This window comes from Monodelphis domestica, chromosome 6 (genome assembly GCF_027887165.1).
Source record: "Monodelphis domestica isolate mMonDom1 chromosome 6, mMonDom1.pri, whole genome shotgun sequence".
Lineage (NCBI taxonomy): Eukaryota > Metazoa > Chordata > Mammalia > Didelphimorphia > Didelphidae > Monodelphis > Monodelphis domestica.
In genome coordinates, this window is record NC_077232.1 from 50,934,483 (window position 1) to 50,957,660 (window position 23,178).

A 23,178-nucleotide genomic window follows, 5' to 3' on the forward strand; every position below is an offset into this window, starting at 1 on the left:
CAATGATCTTTGTGAAGAAAATGCCAAATGGGATCACAAAGACTTAGACAGAACTAAAATGACTGAACAAAAGCAACATGCACATTGAGTGACTCAACCAACATCATAGCAGGTAGTAAGTGACTGAGATGAGATCTGATCCTGACTCCACAGGTATTCCCTTTCTGCTGCTCCACATGCCTTTCCTTTTTCAATTCAGCCCTTCTACTCCTTAGCAAATGTCCTTCATGAGGGCTTTGTTCATATTCTTTGACTACTTCATTATTAGGGAAATTGCTTTTGGTCTAACATGAATGAATCAGTCTTTTACAAAAGATATCTGATGCAAAGATTTTTCCCCTAATTGATAGCTTTTGTCATCATAGCTACATTCATTTTTATTTAAAAAAAAAAACCTTTTAAACTATTGCATATTTCAAGTTACCTCTTATTCTTACTAAAGCAACTTTATCCATAACTCTAGATGTTAAAGGTATTTCTTTCTGCTCTCTTTTTATTTATATGATGTCTATCCATCTATCTATCTATCTTTCTTCCTATCCATCTATCTATCTATGTATCCATCTATCTATCTATCTATCCATCTATCCATCTATCCATCTATCCATCTATCTATCTATCTATCTTCTTATCCATCTATCTATCTTCCTATCCATCTATCTATCTTCTTATCCATCTATCTATCTTCCTATCCATCTATCTATCTTCTTATCCATCCATCTATCTATCTTCCTATCCATCCATCCATCCATCTATCTATCTTCCTATCCATCCATCTATCTATCTATCTTCCTATCCATCCATCTATCTATCTATCTATCTATCTATCTATCTATCTATCTTCCTATCCATCCATCTATCTTCCTATCCATCCATCTATCTATCTATCTATCTTCCTATCCATCTATCTATCTATCTCCCTATCCATCTATCTATCTATCTATCTATCTATCTATCTTCCTATCTATCTTCCTATCCATCTATCTATCTATCTATCTATCTTCCTATCCATCTATCTATCTATCTATCTATCTTCCTATCCATCCATCTATCTATCTATCTATCTATCTATCTATCCATCCATCTATCTTCCTATCCATCCATCTATCTTCCTATCCATCTATCTATCTATCTATCTATCTATCTATCTATCTATCTATCTATCTATCTATCTATCTATCTTCCTATCCATCTATCTATCTTCCTATCCATCTATCTATCTATCTATCTTCCTATCCATCTATCTATCTATCTATCTATCTATCTTCCTATCCATCTATCTATCTATCTATCTATCTATCTATCTTCCTATCCATCTATCTATCTATCTATCTTCCTATCCATCTATCTATCTATCTATCTTCCTATCCATCTATCTATCTATCTATCTATCTATCTATCTATCTATTGGTGCTATATCTTTTTGGAATTAATTATGACAAATAGTATAATAAAGTGATAAAAATATGACCAGTTAAAATGATCATTAGTTTTACAAGTAACTGATGGAGTGTTTTCCTCTCTCTTCTCCCCAGGGGCTTAACCTGAACTATCACCTTTGACTAGTTTTTGGTCCTGCCAATTAGGCTATTATACTAATCCACTCTTTTTTTTTTTTTAAACCCTTACCTTCTGCCTTGGAACCAATATGGTGTATTGGTTCCAAGGCAGAAGAGTGGTAAGGGCTAGGCAATGGGGGTCAAGTGACTTGCCCAGGGTCACACAGCTGGGAAGTGTCTGAGGTCAGATTTGAACCTAGGACCTCCCATCTCTAGGCCTGGCTCTCAATCCACTGAGCCACCCAGCTGCCCCCTAATCCACTCTTAAAAAGAGTACTATGTAATTTTGATAGTTTTCAGAAGAGATGTAACAATAACTATATGAAAGAATATCCCAGATTGCTAAATATTGGGGCATTATAAACACAAATAAGTCTGAAGTTTCACCTCATATGCACCAAAATGAGAGAAATGATAAAATATGGAAAGAAGTCAATACTGCAAGGGCTGTGGAAGATAGGCACAGTAATTTCCTTTTGGACCAATGGTGAATTGGTCTGAGCATTCTGGAATGCAATTGGGAATTATATGTAAAAAGACACCCAATTGTTTATGTCCCTATTGACTACAATAGTTCAGAACTGAACATATGCCCCTAGGAAGTCAGGTAGAAACAAAGGTCCTAAATATATTAGTACAATCACAGTAGCACACTGAATAAAACTGGAAATACAGGAAGTGCTGTGGGGCATAGCTGAACAAATTATAGTATTTGCATAAATGTTCCTTTATGACCTTCTTGAAAATAATGAATATGAAGGGGGAAAGGGAATAAACACCTGCTCTGGGCTAGATACTGTGCTAAGCACTTTTAAAATATTGTTTTATTTTATTCTAATGTAATCCATGTGAGATCCATGCTATTATTATCCCCACTTTACAGATGAGGATACTGAGGTTAACTCACTTTGCCCCGAGTTACACAGCTAGCAAGGGTCTGAGGCCAGTTTTGACTTCATGTGAATGAATGCTTTATCTGTTGCACCATTTAGCTATACTACTGCCAAAGTTCCGTAATTGTTCTCTATCCCTCTGGTCTTTATTTTCTCAATCAATCCTACTAAGGGATATTTCTGATAACAATTGTCACTTCCCTGATCAAATGATTTGAATTGAAGTCTTCCTGACTCCAGTCCTAGACCTGTTTCTTCTGCATCATCCATATGTCTTATATACTTATACGTGCTGTTGAAAAGCAGAGAAGGTAAAACCGAAGTCATTAGATGACTACTGTTGTTGTTCACCCATTTCTGTTGTATCTTACTCTTGATGATCCCATTGGGTATTTTCTTGGTGTAAAATTTAAATTAATATCCAATAACTCCAAGTATTATATTTTATAAAGTTTATTAATAGTCACTTGAAGTAGAAGAAATAAAAAGAACAAAAGTAAAAACCTGAGTAAAATTATCTTTCCTCTCACTTCACCCCACCTCCACAGTTGCATTTCTGGGAGAAGAGAGTGAGAGGCACAGGGCTACACAAAACTCATATCCCCCTACATTAGCACATAACATGAGAAGGAACATGGGAAGCTGGGAAAGAGAGTTCCTGGGGAGCACATTTCTAATTATACATTGGCAATGATTTTGGAGTCCTTTTAGATTTACATCTCCAGCTAATTTTACAGATGAAGAAACTGAGGCAAAAGTATTAAATGATTTGTTCATGGGCACACAGCTAGTAAGTATCTGAGATCAGATTTGAACTCATAGAGATGAATCTTGCTGATTCCAAGTTGAGTACTCCATCCATTGTGCCACATAACTATGCTACTGCTAGTTCCTTTATTGTTCTCTATCCCTCTGGTCTTTCTTTTCTCAAACCATTCTTCCTAATGGATATAGCTGGCAATAATTCTGGTCAAATGATCCTGTACCCTATGAATAGCATCCTCACTCTCACCTCTGTGGCTTTGTAAGCCCTTCCTCCATGTCAGGAATGCTTCTCTTCCTAATTTCCTCCTCTGGGAATTCCTAATTCCCTTCAAGATCCAGCCTAAGGGTCATTTTCTAAAGGAAGCCTTTTTCCCCCCCTTGATTATTAGTTATTCTCCTAATTATTAATTGGCTTTCTTTCCTTCCTTCCTTCCTTCCTTCCTTCCTTCCTTCCTTCCTTCCTTCCTTCCTTCCTTCCTTCCTTCCTTCCTTCCTTCCTTCTTTCCTTCCTTCTCTCTCTCTCTCTTTTCCCCCCTTACATTCTGTCTTAGAATTGATAATAAGTTAATAAGTATCAGTTCCAAGGCAGAAGACTGGTAAAAGCTAGGTTGGGATTAAGTGCCCCAGGTTACATAACAAGGAAGTATCTGAGGCTAAATTTGAACCCAGAATCTCTCATCTCATCATGGCTTCCTATCCACTGAGCCAGCTAACTGCCCTTCTATTTTCTTTTTATATATTTTGTCTTTCTCTGTGAATGATTCTGGATTTTCCTGATATGTCACAAAATTTGAGGGTAATAATGGTTTTCATTATAACTTTACATTCCCAGCACTAATCACAGATCTTGGCACGCAGCTTCTACCTAATAATTTCTTGATTTAAATAATAGAGTGGAAAAGAGAGTAAAACTACAACTTACTAAAAAGAATGAAAAGATGAAGAACTAAGACCCTAGACAGGTAAAATAACTTAGCCATGATCAAGTTATTGATTATATTGGCTGAGATGTTGGTTTATACTTAAAAAAAAACTTAGATCCAAGCCAATCATCTTGGCTTATACTTTTAAAAATATGCATTTTTAAAAGTATAAGCTAAGATTTGAGCTTAGATTCTCTCCCAATATATTACTCTTTTTTTTCTATATCAGAAAAATGAAAAATAGAACATCTTTTCCCTAAAGAACTTAAATTTAATAATACCAAGAGCCTAAAAAGATGATCTGACAACTATATTTCAATCAACTTCCTTGCCTACAAAGGCCCTGAGATTTGTATTTCATTGCTGATTTGAACTGCAGCTTTTCCTTAAGAGAGTCTGTACGAAAACAACCATCATGAAATAGGGCTTACGTTATACTATGCTTTGTGTGTCTACACTGCTTATCACAGTTACAGGCACATAGTAGGTACGTAATAAATACTTTCTGACCTAACAGCTGTTCTAATTCAGTCATCTATATGAATTATGTTTTGCTTCTAATGCATATGCAGCAGGTTGAGTGCAACTGTTGGAAACATTTAACTGGCCAGGCCACAGGAAATCATCATGGATTTGTGCGAAGGTAGTTTCTGAGGATTTCTTACTTCTGGTCTACGAATATCTTGTTGGTATTGCTTTAAATATTTTAAGAAATACATTTTAATAGAACTGGTTTCCTTTGTAATTGTTCATATTTCTATTTTCTGTATTTAAAATATTCTGAGAAGGGGCTGATCAGTTTCACTGGAGCACTCAGAACCCAGAAAGAATGTCATGCATTTTCTTAATTGATTATCTCCCTGCTGTAGCAGGTGAGTGTGTGTGTGTGTGTGGGGGGGTATGTGTGTGTGTGTGTGTGTTTGTATAAGCCATGTTTTTTTCACTCTGATGGAATAAGATTCAAAGGAATGCCCAAATCAAAGAACATGTTTTTTAAAGTAACCGAATAAAAAAGCCATTTCCGAAAACTTCATTTAAGTCAAATGATCACAAGTCAATTTCTCACCAGTTCTTCACAAACTCCTTCCTCTACTCTCCAACACCCATCAGCTCACAAATAGCAAGACTTTAGAATATAATTTATTTCTAAAAATTCTAAATTCCACCAAGTTCATTTGGAGATCATTTTGCAGCAACAACAGAAACAGAAGCACCTCTCATAAACTGTACCCAAGTGCTATTTTGTTGCAGCAAAATTTAAAGAACAGGGAACTATTTGATGCTTTTTTGAGATTTTGCCTCAGGTAGATTAAGGGAGAGATCACAGCATTTTAGGAACCGGTGTAAAACAAGCTGTTGAAGTGGAATGAGTGTTAGCTCTAGAGTCAGAGAATTGGGTTCAAATCCAGTCTGTCACTTAATACCAATGTGATCCTAAGAAAAAAGCTTTTCATTTCTTTGTACCTCAGTTTTCTCATCTGTATTTAGGAGCTGGCATCAAATTAGATAAGCTCTGAGGGTTTCTCTGGTCTTAAGTGTAAAATGGGCAGAAATAACATCAATATTTCTAATGAGATTATAGAATTAATTATTAAATCAAAGGATTTGGATGTAAGAGAGAAAAGGGCATCATGGGGTTTTATTCTAGAAGAGAATTGAGATTTAAACTTGGGCTGTTATGGAAATATTGTCTCTGGAGAGAAAAAGGTGACAGCTAGTTTTGAGGAAAAGGAAATGTTCATAGTCTAGGGAAAAAAGAATCCCTAATAAACTTAGATTTTTATTCTACTCAAGAGACTTGCCTTAGGGGAAGAGTGCTGCCTATTTCAACTCCTATTTCATTGCATTATCTTGCAAGAGGAATTTGGATAACTGAGGATAGCATGAGTTATTTGAATTAAAACAAAGGAATAAAGAATAGAACTCAAGCTCTATGACAATCCCCTCTGTGACAATCCACACTGTTCTCTTTATTTAATTTCCCCTCCAAATTTAATATTTATTAATAAAATTGTATAATATTTCTGAGAAAGATTGTAGAGTCAAGACCTGAAGGTAAAAATGGGACATATGTATCTAACAGAAGATGGACAGTTTTAGACTCACAACTGGGAGGGGCTTTTGGTGGTATGCCTCATTGTTTCTTAAAATGAAAACATGGAATTACATTTTAAAAAGAAACAAAGTCTCATAGTAACAAAATAGATCTTATAAAGTATCCTTAAAATCATCTCTTAAAAGACAAAGAAAAATGACATTTTCTAAGGATGTTCTCCTTTGGGTTTATATGTTATCTTCTCAGAGAGAAGGTATTCTCCTTGAGGGAAGGGATGAAATCAGTGTGATATTTTTAGTTCTCCTAGAACCCAGCTAAATGCCTGGTTCATAGCAGAAACTGAAAAAAATATTTGCTGAGAGACAAATTTGGGGAAGAGACTCTGTTCCTTTGAAGCATACTTTACCTATGAGGAAAGGATTAATATAATACTTTCCCTACAAAAGATTCATTTTTATTTACCATAATTATTCAAAATGATCTTTAAGGCTCAGCTGGATTCACTTCCTCATTGATATGTATGGAAATCAAGATCCTGAATGACTAAATGACTTGTCCAATTAAGTAGAAAATTACATTGTCATTTATTTAGAACTAGAAGTGACCTTAAAGGCAATGATGTTCACTTCTCTCATCTCACTGGTGAGTAAACATAGGCCCAGGGAGTGTAGCTCAAACATTTAGTCAACAATATTTTTATTATTATATTTATTATAGTATATATTATATATATAATTTATTAAATGCTTGATTTGTATTAAACATTGGGCATATAAAGAAGAAAAACAGTCCATGCCTAGAAGAAATTTATATTCTAATGGAAGAGACAAAAATGTGATGCTTCTTATCTGGGTTTTGAACCTAGATCATCTAACTTCAAATCCAGTTTCCAGAGATATTAGAACCCACATTTAATACTCAGTCCCAGGCCCTCTCCATTCTCCTAAACTTGATCATGGTAGGTTGGGTTGATGAAGGGATCTAGATTTGAATCACAATTCTGCCACCAACTGACTCACTGCCTTTTAGATCTTGGGCAAGTTACCCTTTCTAGGACTCAGTTTCCAGAATACAAAATAATAATGTTGAACTAGACAGGCTCTAAGAGACCATTCAGCTCTAAATGTATGATACCATCATCACATAATAGAATTTGCAGCTTCAAACAAGCACAGAAAGATAAAGGATATTTAGAAACAGTCCTTTTCTATCTGACAAAATGGCTTCATGCTAATCTCCCCCCTCATAGGCAGATGCATGCTCCAATAACTACTCAGACCTCACATTTAAAATTTAATTACATTTTCCCTTAGCCTCTACATTTATTGTTTTGTCAAAGCTGCCTTCATTAAACAAAACAAAACAAAATGAAAGGCCATTCTCCAGGGAGTCAAAGTCAAAAGTCAAAGAATACTCCAAAATTACATCCCTTAAGTATTATCATGGAAAGACCAAGAAAGGCTACCATTTACATAATTGCTCAATACTCCTTCTGAGCTCTAACAGATTAACTTAAAGTTGGCCATTATTTGATTTAAAATTTTTTTTTCCCTAATGACATGTATAAAAAGTTGTTCTAGGGACCATTTAAAGAGAGTCGGTCTTTAGATAGGAGTGAATCATAGATGTAGATCAGAAAGGAAGATGATATATCTGGTACTCTGGAAAAAGCAAAGAATTTTTTTTTTCACTTCCTAAAATTATCCATAAAAATGAAGTGAAATCTCATTTAAAAGTCCTGTATTTAAGTTAAACAAGGCAGAGCTTTTGCAGACAAATAAAATGTCCCGGGGGTGTTGGTTTTATAAGTGGGAAAAGAGTTATGACCATATGGCTCTATGTGTGTGTGTGTGTGTGTGTGTGTGTGTGTGTTATCTAGCACCAAGACATTTGAAAGATCCCAACTCCTTGGAAACTCCCAAAGAGTAGAAACCTCCTTAGCAGTGGTGTGGTAGGAAACCCCCCTCCCAACCCCCACCCTGGATCTCTACCCCTTCATTGGGAAGATCCATTCATGGAAATAAGAGATGCCAAGTGAAATGCTGATAAGAGCATAAATGCCAAGAATATATTTAAGAAAATACAGAACAGGTTATAATTATCTTGTAACTGGCTTCTTTTTTTTTTTATCTAAAATGGTTTATTTTGCCATTCCATGAAGATGGATGCAGATGAAACTGAACAACTTGATGTTTCCAGTCTCTTTCCATTATCATTATTTTAACAAAAGAGCAAAGATGTTGGTTAAAAAAAAAAAAAAAGCATTGATAGGCAGGGGGGAAAATATCTAAAAACCATTCAAGCAGGATCCTTAACAGACTTACACAGCAAATGCATGGATGAAAGAATACAGTGATTGAGTGACATGTGAAATCATGTTCCTTTTCGTCAGCATTGCAGGGGCTGAAGATAGATTACTGTGCCACACACGGGAGGGGGAAACAGAAGGCAGAAACTTGAGGGAGCCCTGGCTGAAGTTCTCAGATGTACTTAACAGAGAGAGATTGTCAGACTATGGAATACCGGCTTGTCTGGAGGATCCAGCCTTCGTCTTAGATGGTAGATGGAATAAACTTTTCCGGAAGAGCTGATGAGTTCCTAGCTCTGACGACACTCTCACAGATACTTTCTAAGATCGCAGGTATCCTGAAACCATGAGAATGTCTACGGTGGCTTGCACACTTCTGGCTAACCCCCCTTTAACACAAGACTCTAGCAAATACCACAGATTCCCTGTACCGGAGCTCCAGGACCCACCGGGCATGCCAAGCTCTGCTCTCTCTCCTTTGTGGTTTACTGCAGTGCATTCAGTCAGAGGAAAAAGCACTTGGAAATCAGGATGCTGTGACAAGAAATTTCTTAAGCTTAAGGCACGGTGCAGATCCTCAGGAAATCACCGATAGCTCCTGAGGCAGCAATAAGAGACCCTTATTTCAAAGATACTTAAAAACAAACAAACTTGCCAGAGTTGCTTGGTATCAGCTCTGAGTGGCCAAGTGGGGAGCTGGGGAGAGATGCTCCTGTCAGACTGCAAGGACATGCAGACCTCATGAAACCACCCGGGGGAAGAAAGAGGGAGACCAGTGGAGACTGAGGATCTCACTAACCTTTCTGCTGCTTAAAGGATTGGATCGACCCTGAGTGGTGAACCATTTTCGTTCAGCTGAGCTCTGGGGAACTCACGCCAGTGCTGCAGGGAGAAAGAACTCCTCAGCATCGGGAGCTTCTGGAGCTGTGGGCAACCCGACACCTGCTTTAGCAGGCACTCTGCTGGAGAGGCTCTCCTCCTCACTGTTGTCATAGAAACCAAAAAGGGAGGTCCAGCGTCCTGACTCCCCTTAGTGGATACTTTGGGAACAATCCCCAACCTCAGTAGCATGTACACAGAGCCAGGAAAGGATGCTATGCCTGGTTTAGGCTTTCACATCCAAGGAGAATCATGCCTAGTGCTCAGCCTGGGCTTATAAATAAAATAAAGGCAGGCAAACAGGATGGAAAACCTCCTGCAAAAAGTCCTAAAAGTTGATTTGCTTCACCCTGTGAGGACTCAAACTGAGCCTAGCTATAATTAGCTCAGTTCTGCAAGAAAGGCAAGGTTGTAGGTTTATAGGGGCATAGCTTTGGAAATGAAAAAGAACTTATAGCCCACTGAGCCCAATCTCTTTATTTTACTGATGAAGAAATTTAGCTCTGGAGAGGGTAAATGACTTGACTATTGTCAGGATCTGAACCCATATTTCTAGAAACTAATATTTTTTCCATTAAACCAGCTTATTCTCTTTAGATTGAGAAGTAGAAGGGACCATAAAATCATTTAATCCCTCTTGGCTCCATCCCCTTCACTTTTAAAATGAGGAAACTGAGGCATGAAGAGAAGTAGTTTGACCAACTACTTCTCAGTTGTAATGGAGGAATTAATTGGTGGTAAAAGGGATATAGAGGAGGAATGGATATCTTCCCCTGAAAGCAGGATCCAGGAGAGGCAGCTGATGTTAAAGTTGGCCCAGAGAGAGGATAAAGAGGTTGAGTAGTTTCCCCCTTCAACCTTCCCTCCTCAGTTATGGCTACTCTTACAAACTGGCTTTTTTACTTTCTCCAATACTAGTGTCTAAAGCTTCCTCTTCAGGGAGATTAGTCTCCCATCAAGGTGGCCCACTTGCACGTGAGTCACTTTGGGGAAAAGACAACAACTTTACTATAAACTAAGTCAGCTGGGGATAATAAGAAATGGCTGGCAGGAAAAAGTTTGTGAGGAAAGAGGGAAATGGTGATCTTATTCTAGCTATATACCTTCCTCCCTTCTTGAGTTGGGGAAGCCAGGCCTTGGCAACCTTGGGCCCCCTGAGAGATTCAGGCTTGGCTTGCCCAGGTCTTGGACCAACTGGCACAGTTCAGATCCAGGCCCCAGGAGCTATGAGGTAAGTTTGACTGAGGCTCAATGTCTTCTTCAGTTATCACTTCAGTTGGGAATTGGTGGACGGGGGAGGATATCCAGTCACCAGGAGAGGAAAAAGGTGAGTATCTCCTCAGGAGAAAGTCTTGTTCAGACCTCCCTCATAGGCTTCTCAAGAATAAGAGAGCTAACTGAATCTCAGTCAGAATCATCTTGCTTATCAAGATTCCAGACCTTCTGGGACCCCTCCCCCATTGAGGAGAAAAGATTCAGCGGCCCTTCAGCCTGTCACTCTTCCCTGAGTGCAAAACCTCTGTCACACAGACACAATTGGCAGAGCTAGGATTTGAATCCATGTTCTCTGACTTTAAATTCAGTTTTCCCACTACTGTACCACATTGTTATTGCAGCTATATTTGCCTATCATTTAACACTTTACATATAAATGAATATTTGAATGCTCTAGAATACTATTGGTGAACCTATTAGAGATCCCTTGCCCAAACTGCATCTTCAAGATGCCTGTAAGGCCCCCACATTACCTCAGACAGTGGAGGGAGAAAGTGATCATATTGGGCTGCTAGAGGGAGAAAGTGATCATAGGGGTGAGGCATGTGAAAATTGTCTTCAAGCACTATTGAGAGGGAGAACAAGCAGACCTCTCTGGAATGCCAGAGAAAATGTGCCATGCTTTCACCAACATGGCTCTAGACAATGGGCAGGACCTACAATGACAGCAATAATAATAATAGCAACAACAACATACAGGCATACACACATATACATCTAAACAGACTCACAATCTGAAAATATTAATTTCTGATTGATTCTGAGAGTTTAACTATGTGGTCCAATCCACTTAATTTAAAGCTAAAGACAATTGACTTTCTACAAGTCAAATACCTCTCTCAGCCTCAGTTTCTCATCTACAAAATTGGGGTGGGGGAGAAAATGCACTAGATACATGGTTTCTAAAGTTTTTATTAGTTCTCCCCACTCCATTCCAGTCCAAGGTTCTTTCTTTTACACCATGACCACCTAGCTCCTACTGTCTTTAGAGTTCTTGTCATCAGTAATGGCATCACTTAATAACTGAGATAAACAATTGTAGATTAGTTAGTGAGACCAACTAAGAGATCATATGGAACTCCAAACAAAAGGCCAAAGAAAAATAGAAGGGATATGCAATCCACATTAGAGCCTATTGGATTACTCTTTTTGTTGTTATTGTTGTTGTTCTTTGAGGGTAGCTGGCCTAGGGCACCAAGGAACATCAGAGCAATGAATGAATTCACAAATGTGGTCACTGAACACTCATAGAAAGGTGGCATTAAGCATATAGTAGCATATTTTTATTAAAGCCACTTAAATAAGAAAGATGTCTCTTTTTTCTGATGAAGGGAATGATTTGTCTACAGGGTTGTTTCTAACCACAAATACAATGGTGAAATAATAGACTACTTGCCTAGCATCAGAATGCCCACATCAAGTGCTGGTGTTCTATTACTTACCCTAAATAAATTGTCTCAATTCCCTCATTCAAAAAATGGGGACAAAGTGCTTTCCATGATTGTTTTGAGTATGAGCATATATATATACATATATATATATATATGTATGTATAATATAATACACATATATACATATATCTGAATGTATGTATTTTTATATATTTAGGTATTTACCCATATATATATACACATATATATGGCAATTTATTTATGATCCCAGGACGTAGACAATGCATATCATTAAGCATTTATTGGCTATTATGTGTCGAGTACTATATATATCTATCTATATATATATGCTTCTCTGTGCTTAGATGCCAGTGCCACGCTGCATCCCAGGCCATCACCAGCTATCCTAACTTGTGTCTTGCTGCTAGACTTTGATGACTCTGGAAGAGAGAGTGAGGCTGATGACTTTGTACAACTCTACCTCCCTTAAATCCAGTTCCTGGACAAGTCGAGACTTCCCTGTTAGGTCACTAATCCACTTTAAATACTGTACTTACAATGGGTTTTTGAAACACACCGTGCTATGATTATTGCAAAGAGGTGCTCAAAAATATTCTCTCCCTGAATCAGCAACATAATGGAAATTTCCACGACAGAATCACTTTCTTCAATTAAGAGAGTATCTCTTTTTAGTCATTCCATTAAAACCCAATTCCCAAACCTAATTGTGATGTGGAGGTGACTCAGTTTTAGGAACCAGTCCAGTGATAGTCTATGTATTCCTTTTGTAGTAGGCTCAATCTATCAGTCAATGGACATACATTTATCAAGATTCCACCATGCACTAGGCACTTTGTTAGGCACTGAGGATACAAAGAATAAATCATCTCTGTTTGTAAAGATCTTACATTAGAATGGGAAAGGGAATGTGTCTGCTTAAATATAGATGGGATCAATATGAATTCAATAAATAGAAAGCAGTTAAATACAAATTAATTTGGAAAGGGGGGTTCAGGAAGGACTTGTGGTCCTTGAGATACACCTTGAAAAAGTGGGGCTTTATGAGATAAGTGAGGTGAGGAGATATTTCTTTCTAACCATGGAGAATGTCCATGGCAAAAATGTGGAGACTGTCTCCATGTGAGATGTTTTCTTATTGCACCATTGTACCTGTGGTTAGAAACAACCCTGTGGATAGACCATTCCCCTCATCAGGAAAAGAGACATTTGTCTTATTTATATGACTTTAATAGAAATATACTTCTATATGCTTAACGCTACCTTTCTATGAGTGTTCAGTGACCATATTTGTGAATTCTTTCTGTGTTCTGCTATTCCTTGGTGCCTTAGGCTGACTATCATCAAAGAACATACAAGAGTAACCCAATAGGGTTCAATTTGGATTATAAATCCCTCCGGTTTTTTCTCTACCCTTTGTTTGGGGTTTCATATGATGCCTTTGTTGGTCTCACTAACCCACATTTATTTTCCTCTTAGTTATTAAGCAATGCAATTACTGATGGCAAGAGATGTAAAGAGAGTAGGAGTTGGGCAGTCATGGTACATAAGAAAGAACCTTGGACTGGGATGGGGTGGGGAGAACTGTTTGAATCTTTAGAAATCATCTATCTAAAACATCTTTTCACCTCCATTTCATAGATAAGGAAACTGAGGCCAAGAGAATGGAAAGTCAAATGTCCTCAGCTGTAAAGGAGTTAACTGCATAGGTAACTCCAGATACAGTCTCCACATCTTTCCCTTGGAATATTTTGTCTTATGGATTGTCACTTATGAGAAAACAAGAGAAAGTTTATTTGAGGTTAGATAATATTATTTTTTGTTTTGGTAATTTTTATAGATAGCATTTTTAAAGAGTTTTATGGCTACTGCTTTATTTTGTGCCCACAGGACATTGGGAGATAGGTGCTATTACTACACTCATTTAACAGATTAAAAAAAAAAAACTGAAATAGACAAAAATTATGTGTCTTGTCCAGGGTAACAGAACTTGTAAGTGTCTTTGGTAGGGTTTGAATTCAAGTCTTCCTGATTATAGGCCCAGCCCTCTTTCTTCTAAGCTCCCTAGACAGATCACAATTTGTTGGAGGGAAAGTCATCTTGAATGAGTCTGGAAAAACAGGTTTGAGTAGGTGGCGTGGGCTCTAAGAGACAGCAAAATGGTGTTCTGAATAGAAAGATGGGGCTAACATCGAAAAAATCTAATCTTGAGTTCAGATCTGATTCTAATGCTTATTAGCTGCGTGACTCCAGACAAACCCTGTTAGCCTCAGTTTCCTCACCTGTAAAATGAGCTGGAGAATGAAGTGGCAAATCACTCCAGTATCTTTGCCAAGGGAACTTTAAATGGAGTCACAAAGGATGGACATAACTGAAAATGACTTAATAACATTCTGGGCTTTAAAAGTCAAACTGAAGAGGAAAACTGAATGTCAAGCACAGGGGAAACAGAAAGCAGACCATTCCATTTGGAAGAGACAATACACAAAGGGAATTAGGAAATGGGTTTGGAAAGTTAAATGGAAGCAAGACTATAAAAGGTCTTGAGTGCTAGGCTGAGGTTTTTATGTTCTGTCCTATGAAACTATCTACAGAAGAATGGTGATATATAGGGCTTGTTTTATGGACAATCATTTACAATGCTGAAATCATTAAACATTCAAAATGCAGAAGACATTTCTCAGTATCACCTGGATTTTCTTTATACTTATATATGTGATATGGGAGCTATGTGGCTCAGTGGATTGTTCGATACATATAGAGTTAGGAAGACCTGAATTCCAATCCAACCTCAGATACTTACCCTGGATAAGTCACTGAACTTCTGTTTGCCTCAGTTTCCTCATTTGTAAATTGGGAACTAATAACAACATTTATCTCCTACTTTTGAGGAGCAAATGAGTTAATATTTATAAAGCACTCTGCAAAATCATGAAGCACTATATAAATGTCAGCCATCATCATTATCACCATCATCTCAATGGCTTTCCACCTTATCCATCCCACCCATCCCCCAACTACATTCTACTGTTCTCCATAGTCAGAAACTACAGATGGTGCCAGTTGCCCTCATTCTAGTCAATCCTAGTTCAAGACAAAATGCCTACCATTGACATTGAGTACTCCAGAGAATTCAGCAGATCTGTGATCTCCCTGGTATGGACATGTCCTACAGGGATACAGATCACACAACCTCCCTGTCCCCTGTCCCCACGTGGTCTATTCACCTAAGATGCGCACTGCTTCCATTCAGAATAAATTATCATAATTAAATAAGATACTAAAACAAAGAGATCCCTTTTCTGCCTTCCACTTTAGCCTGCTTCTGCTCCTAGGGATGAGAAGCACAAATGCAATTTCAGAATGATTTCTAACCCAGTTTTCTTTTCTATGATCTACAGGGTCATTTAGACAACTGCTTCAGGACAAACCACCCTCCATAGACCAGTTAACCATTCCAAGTTCTAGAAATCAGCAAGCTCTATTGATTTGAAGAGCTCTGCCATAGACATGTTTTCCAACTAAGGGGGCCAGGGAAGTAATTGAGAGCTTGTAAGATTGCCTAGAATTGAGACAGGAAACTCATATTTAACTCTGAATGAAAAATTTCAATGATCTAAGTGGTCCATTGATAGTTATCAACACACACACACACACACACACACACACACACACACACACACAACCTTAGATGGGTAAATTGGATTCACTTTCCAGAAAAATGAAAAATGGTTTTCCCTTCCAAGGAAACACACTAGAGTAGATAGCAATTTCTTAGGAGCTAATCTTGGGGTAAACTGCTGAAGATTCAAAACAAATTTGTGGGTGTTTCTGAAGCATTCCTGAAGAGAAGGCTGCTGAAGGGACCAACTCTGGACTAAATTATGATTCTTACCACCATATGCTTTATAGAAAACCCAGGTAAAGAGATGGGAAATGCATAGGGTAAGACTAGAAAGAGAGCATAAGGGAGAAGCAAGAACATGGATGGATGGAATTCTCCTATCATATCATTGAAGGGAAACTTCTCAAAGAAGTGACTTTGAAAGGTAGCTTCTTCATCATCATAGGATACAGGCAAGGTAAGCCAATGGATCAATAAGCATTAATTAAGTGAAACAGAATTTGCCTTCAAGGAGTTCCCATTTTGTCATTTGAAGTAGTATGACCATATATACATATATACTATCAAATGCTAGATAATCTGGAAAGGAGCTGAATAGCAGGGGCATCAGGATAGTTTTCATCATAGGATGTGGCCTTTGAACATAGTTAGAGATGTGAAGGTCAAGGTATAAAGAAATGGTGTTCTGAAAACCCACTTAAAAGCCTTTTGCAATCTCCATTAATCTCAGTATTCTCTGATATTGTCTCCAGTTCATCACATGTATAAAATAACACATATTAAAATAAAGTTGCTAACATGTTGTCTCCTTCATTATATTGTGAACTCCTCCTTGAAAATAGCGACTGCTTTTGCCTTTCATTATATCATAAGCACTTAGCACAGTGCCTGACACATAATAGGCACTTAATAAATACCTAATGACTTCTAAATCAGATGTGAGAAAGGAATGAAAACTAATTAGCTTCAATTGGGAATGTGTTAAAATGTTCATTCAAGTATTATTTTGCTTGTTTTTACTGTTATTTTCTCTTTCCTTTCCTACAATCTTTTTCATTCTTTACCAAGTTTTCTTTGTTTTTCTTTATTTTTAAACAAGCCACCATCTATTATCTTCCTTCTGTGTGGAAGTCAAATACATTCCTATTTTGCATTGTGAAAACTCAAACCAATGATATTTCACTATAACCATTTATAGACCTGTTGCATATGGAACTCCAAACAAAAGGAAGAAGAAAAATAGAATGGCTATGCAATCCAAATTACAGAAAATCAGTTAATCTTTCAATGATCAAGGCAATTCTTGAACAGTCTAATTTGTAGAGTAGGTGCCAACTCAGATTGGAAGAAGGAGCTTCCTAATCCAGGATTTCTCTAGAGTATCTCTTATTAATAGCAACTATTATTTGTATTTGTCTGTTAAACTGATGAACACATAATGGTGTCTAACAAATCTCTTTTATCCACAAATCAGTCAGTACAGAAAAAAAATATGTTTGACCTCCTAACCAATTACTTTTTTTTTCCTTTTTGGAAATTGCAAAATTCTTTTTAATAAATCCAAGTTTCTCCCAGAAAGAAAAGCTACTTTTAAAATACTGATTGGGGATTGGATTTGTTTCATGGTTACTAATCATAGAACATTGTGGACCCATAAGCTAAAAAACAAAATTGCCCAGAGGGTAACAGAGAGGTACAAGATGGATATAGATAAGACATCAAACATTATAAGCAGAAAATTAGAAAGAACTAAAAAAAGATGCTTAAAGAAATATAGGAGTGTAATGAAAGATCATGGGTTGGTTATATGGCAAGAGTAAGAGCTGACAGAAAACCTTTGCTATTTCATTATATCCTTGCTATGGGATGTGAAGAATAACGATACTGGGAATATCCCTCATAGTTGTAGGAAAAAGGTAGCTAGAGTATGATTGACAGGCCTGAATCCCAAGAGCCATGGGTCAGGATTCTAAGCTGTTGAAAGGAGCAGGTTTCCAACTGTCAGTCTGGAGCTGAAAATGAAGCCCTACATGTGAAGATCTGATCTCTCCTGGACACTCCTGGACACCTTGCAAGCAGCCACTTTGAATACCATCAAACAAGGGGGAGAGGGAGTTCTCCATTCCCTCTGGTGGACAGGGTGGAAACTTGGAGGAGCCTCTCTTTCCTGGGAAATCTGAGTTCTCAGCTGGATTCCTATACCTGATCCACCAAGGACTCTCTGAGTGTGAGAAAACCAATTCCCTGTTGGACTTACCCTTAGAAAACTTAGGTATTTAGTTTAGGGTAGTTGGATAGTGGATTTAATAATTGGGATAAGTCAGATGCAAATCCCTTCCCCTTATCCTCCCTTACCTTTCCCTTCTTTGTTAATAAATTCATTTTATTTATGTGTGATTCTTCCCTTGTATATAACCTTCCTTGCCCCTTTCCTAAAAATCATAATAAACTAGTGAACTTTCCTGAGGATGTCATAGAATCATAGATTTAGAACTTTGAGGTCATTAGCTATAACTTGATTTCTATTATTTTTTCGCTGTCACAGTTTTATTGGAATATTTTATTTATACATTATTAGTGTTCAGTTGTTTTCAGTCCTATCATATTCCATGACTTCATTTGGTGTTTTCTTGGCAGAGATACCAGAGTGGTTTGCCATTTTCTTTTCCAGATCATTCATTTTATAGATGAGAAAAATGAGACAAACAAGGTTAAGTGACTTGCCCAGGGTCACACAGCTAGGAAGAGTCTGAATCCAGATTTAAACTCTACTCTTCTTGACTCCAAGCCAGGTGCTCTATCCACTGCACTACCTTTCTTCCCCTTTATAGTGAACAGATCATTCCTACTTCCTGAGAAGCTTCTTTTAAGGAGGTAAAACATCTTATAATACAATGACCTCATTTAAAAGTGAATACAGGTGAATTGAGAGTCAGGTCCAGAGGTAGGAGGTCCTGGGTTCAAATCTGGCCTCAGACACTTCCTAGTTGTAAGGCCCTGAGTAAGTCACTTAACCCCCATTGCCTAGCCCTTACCACTCTTCTGCCTTAGAACCAATACCCAGTATTGATTTTAAGAGGGAAAGTAAGGGTTTAAAAAAAAAAAGTGAATGCAGCATTTCCACATGGCATACCCCTTTCAATCAACAACCCCCTCCCCCACCTCACAACAAGAAAACAGCATTTTTTCCTCCTCCTAAATCCATTGATTTAAAAAAGAAAGAGAAATCAGTGAAGCAGTGAGAAGAATCTAATAAGTTAATAAGTAAGTAGCAAACTTTGGATCTGAAATCTGGTCCTACAAGTTTGAGTTTAGCCTCTTTTCCGTTGCATCATACTGCTTCCCACAGGATGGGAAGGCATGGATGAATGATGTTCTGCAGCATGAGATGTAATCCATTGCTATCACAAACCCATTTTACTCATTATATAATACCTGGGAGAAAAAAAGAGGGCAATAAAGACCTTTGAGAAAGAAGAAAAAGTTATATATATATATATATATATATATATATATATATATATATATATATATATATATCCTTCTAATCTATCATGTAAACATCCAGTTGAAATATTTTTATTGTGTGTGGTTTTTTTTTTGCATTATGGTTGTTATTTTGGTGAAGTTTTATTGGAGAAGGAAAAACAGAGGAGGAGGGGGAGGAATGATATGGATTGAGCAGAGGTGTGACTAATTGTCATATATTGCTTATTTTGATGGATGTATCATCTCCTTAGATCTATGATTTCAGCAGTGTGGAAGTTTTCTCCTTCAGTGAGAATTCCAAGTCCTTCTTGACAACACAGAGAATAATAGTGAGAATGATAAAGGTTCTCATGGTATCCAGGTGCTTAGGATAATAGAAAATAAAGTTCAGATTCATTAAGCAATCAGTTTTGGTTTTCTGATATTCGGTTATACATCTAGGCCCTCATTGTGAATTTTAGATTTTCTCCATTTTGCTTAGTCTTGGAAATTCTAGCAACCAGATATGTATACACCCCACTTAAGGATTAACTGTGAGGAGGATGGCCTACCACATGTGCTGGCACATGACAAATCAGAAACAACTGGCAGACCCCCTGGGCTGTCCTATGTCAAGCTTGGGCTACCATTAGTACATGTGAGAATCAAGAAGTGATGTAAAAACGGTCTATATATTTCTCATCATGTGTTAGGTAAGGCATCTTCCCTGAGGACCTCTGTGAGTGATTCCTCCTTTCCTCCTTTCCTTTACCTCCTTAAAGCATTATCCTCTAAGGAGACCCCTCACCTTGGAGGAGGCCTGGTGGTTGGAAGTCAAGTTAGATTAAATCTTGGAGGAGGCCTCATAGCTGAGGTCTCTGAACTTCCCTTAGCTTAGGCTAGGCCAGAGAAATCTTATACCTCTTTCCTCTCTCTCTTCTTAATTTTCTTCCTTCTATTGTAATTAAAACCACCACAAAAATCCCAAACTGACTTGAGCAATTTATTTGGATTGACTTAATCCCTGACGACCACTAGTATAATATATTCAGTCAAAAAAACCTAATTTTACCCTTAACTCCATGTAATATAGTGCTTGTATCAGATACATGGATTGGTAGAGGACCACATCAAATATTTTGGACTATAAGGGATGTAGAAGTTATTTAGTTAAATACCCTAATTTTGGAAACAATACATCAGAAGCCCAAAGATGCTATGTGACTTTATTTACCCAGAGTTGTGTAGGTACAAGTAGTTGAGTCAAGATCTGAACCTAGGTCCTCTGAATCCAAATATAATAAACCTAGGCATCTAGGTGGCAGACAGAAAAAAATGCAAGATCTAGAATCAGGAAGATCTGAGCTCAAATCCAGACACTTATGAGCTATGATAATCTGTGCAAGTCAATTAACTTCTCTATAGCTCAGTTTTCTCACCTGAAAAATAGGAATTAATAATAGCACCTACCTCCCAAGGTTCTTATGAAGATAAAATGAAATAATATTTGTAAAGTGCTTTATAAATTAAGAAAAACTATCTAAACTATCAGTAGCATTGGCAAGGGCATTGTACCTCCAGAAACTCAGGCAAACTATTAGCAGGGAAATTCCTTTGCTCACTTGCACCAATATGACTCCTAACCCAAAATATCTGATAACTCCTAAAAGACCCTGAGAGAATTATCCTCTTTGGATTGTTCTTTAGATGGACAGAGAGATACACCACCTTGATAACATCACATTGTATCTCAAACATCCATCGGTCCCCTAAACACAGAAGGCCACTCCTTATGTCTCCAGGCAGACCTTGGCAAATGACCGAACCCCTCATTGAATGCCTAAGTGTTTACAACTCTAAGTCACATTCACACCTGGCTTTTTATCCATTTAGATGCCTATTGTCAGAAGGTGGATTTTAGGAATCTCAAATTTGGCTTAAGAGTTGCAGAGAGCTGAATTTTTCCCCTGGCACTCAGGTGAAGCAAATAAAAGGATCAATGCAATCAAAAGATATCCTTTTAAAGTAGCCATGATTAAGTTCCTGTTTGGAAAAGTCTCTTCTTTCTCCTCCCCTGTGATCTCCTGCCCCCAGTTCACATGGAGGCTAATTATAGCCTAAAGAAAATCACCCCCATGTTTTATCAGCTGATAGAAGTGAGTCCTGGGCCTGGGCCATGAGTGATCTGCTCTGAGGCTAGGGCAAGGCGGGCGGATCACCAGGTGATTGAGATCTGGGTCAAACAGGTCCAGATACTGGGACCAGGTGGCTACAATTAGCCTCCATGTGGACTGGGGGCAGGAGATCAAAGGGGGATGGAGAAAGAAGATTCCTAAAATCCACCTTCTCTATGCGGAGGCAGCTCAGCAGCTCAGTGAACTGAGAAGCAGTCCTAGAGATGGGAGGTCCTTGGTTGAAATCTGGCCTCAGACACTTCCTGGTGGTGTGGCCATGGACAGGTCATTTAAACCCCATTGCCTACCACTTGCCAATCTTCTGCCTTCTGACAATAGGCATCTAAATGGATAAAAAGCCCAGGAACTTTAAAGAGACTGGAGGTTATATTTTTAAAGCATTTCAGACCCCAATGTTTGTATTTTTTTTTGCATTTTGCTGATTGTTTTGTTTAAGGTTTAACTTCGTGATTTTAAGTTCATATGTTACTGCATTCAATTCTATTCTGTTACACTGAATCATTTTAATCTACTGGGTTTTAACTACTTTTAAATTCTGTTGCTTTTCCCCTATAACCATATGAACAAACATTATTGAATAAGCCCATATAAAAACAGCTTTTCTATTTTTGACTTTGTAAATTGTCACATAGAGAATAGATGGACTCCATCAGAAAATTGCTATAACAACCTTTGAAAAATTTAATGAGCTAAATATCTCAAATTGATTTTAAGGGTTGTTAAGACATAAGTTTTAGAATTTTTCTTAACAATCTCTGATCTTTTTGCCTGCCCCTAACATGAGGTAGGGTCCATTTTAGTAGCTGAAGTGAAATATAATTATAAACCCCAACTCCCACATTTACAAAAATGTGAACAGAAGTTGGGAAGTTAATTCCAGGGTATATAGAACCCCTGGAAGACTCCCAAAAGTGGAGCATCTCTCATTGATAACTCTTTAGCTCATTTTGTTTCCACCAGAATGATATCTAGATTTCTTGATGAGGTTCTAGACCCAAAATGAGTTTTACTTTGTTTAAAAAATATGTTTTCCAAGGATGAAAGATTTGCTATGTTTTTAAAAATTGTGACAAATATCTATCAGTTCATAGGCTTTTAAAAATGCCATACAGCAACTTATGTGAAATATGATAGTGTGTTTGTTTGCTATTGAAATTAACTGGACTATTGAGAATTTTGGGGATATTGATACCTACATATTTGTACTATTGTTCTTTATAAAAAAAACTGTTACCTTGGAAAATTCATTCGCTTGTACTCACAGTGGATCATGGCCAGATATAAAGAAGATATGAAGATCTCATTTTGGTGAGAATGACTTGTATTCTATATTTTCTTAGGTAACACAGAGTATTAATGATTATAAGCTATATTTTTGAATTTTTAAAAACTCTTTTATTATATTTTTCTTGCATTTGCAATATACGATTTCAGTATTTTTCTCTCCTTTTTATATTTGAAGCACATGTCACCAGCATTAAGATTTTCTTTAACTTTTTTATTTTGTAGTAATATAAGTGTAAAATACATTTGCTATAATGTCAATGCATGCCCCAAAAGCTTGAGACTATAAAAATGATGCCACTAATTGTTTTAAAAAAATTATGGGACTTTGCTTAATGATTCTGTCTGATTCCAGGACAAGATATACAAAAGAGCCTTTGCACAGGGCCAATGAAGCACAAAGCTTAACCTGATTAGTGCCACAAAAAGCCCACAGGATATATTAGTGTGAAGACTCAAGGTTGCAACACTTAGCATACTTTAAGATGTAGGCCTTCCTTGTATCCACACTCACTCTCTGAAAATGCTTATACACAAGT

General features: G+C 37.4%; 1 protein-coding gene across 6 annotated transcripts in view; it reads right to left on the reverse strand.

Annotated features, from left to right (window-relative positions):
- Positions 1 to 23,178, reverse strand: part of ANO3 (anoctamin 3) — a 616,473-nt gene that overhangs the window by 315,253 nt on the left and 278,042 nt on the right. For 2 of the 6 annotated variants that reach the window (XM_007497187.3, XM_056802003.1), the window contains exon 1: positions 9,304 to 9,817. The exons of 2 other annotated variants lie outside the window; for them this stretch is intronic. In XM_007497187.3, coding sequence (XP_007497249.1) covers positions 9,304 to 9,349 — 46 coding nt within the window. In that variant the 5' untranslated portion in view covers positions 9,350 to 9,817. Of the gene's footprint in view, positions 1 to 9,303; positions 9,819 to 10,486; positions 10,933 to 23,178 lie in introns of those variants that run through there. 2 more of the 6 variants (XM_056802002.1, XM_056802004.1) reach the window with 2 other exon arrangements.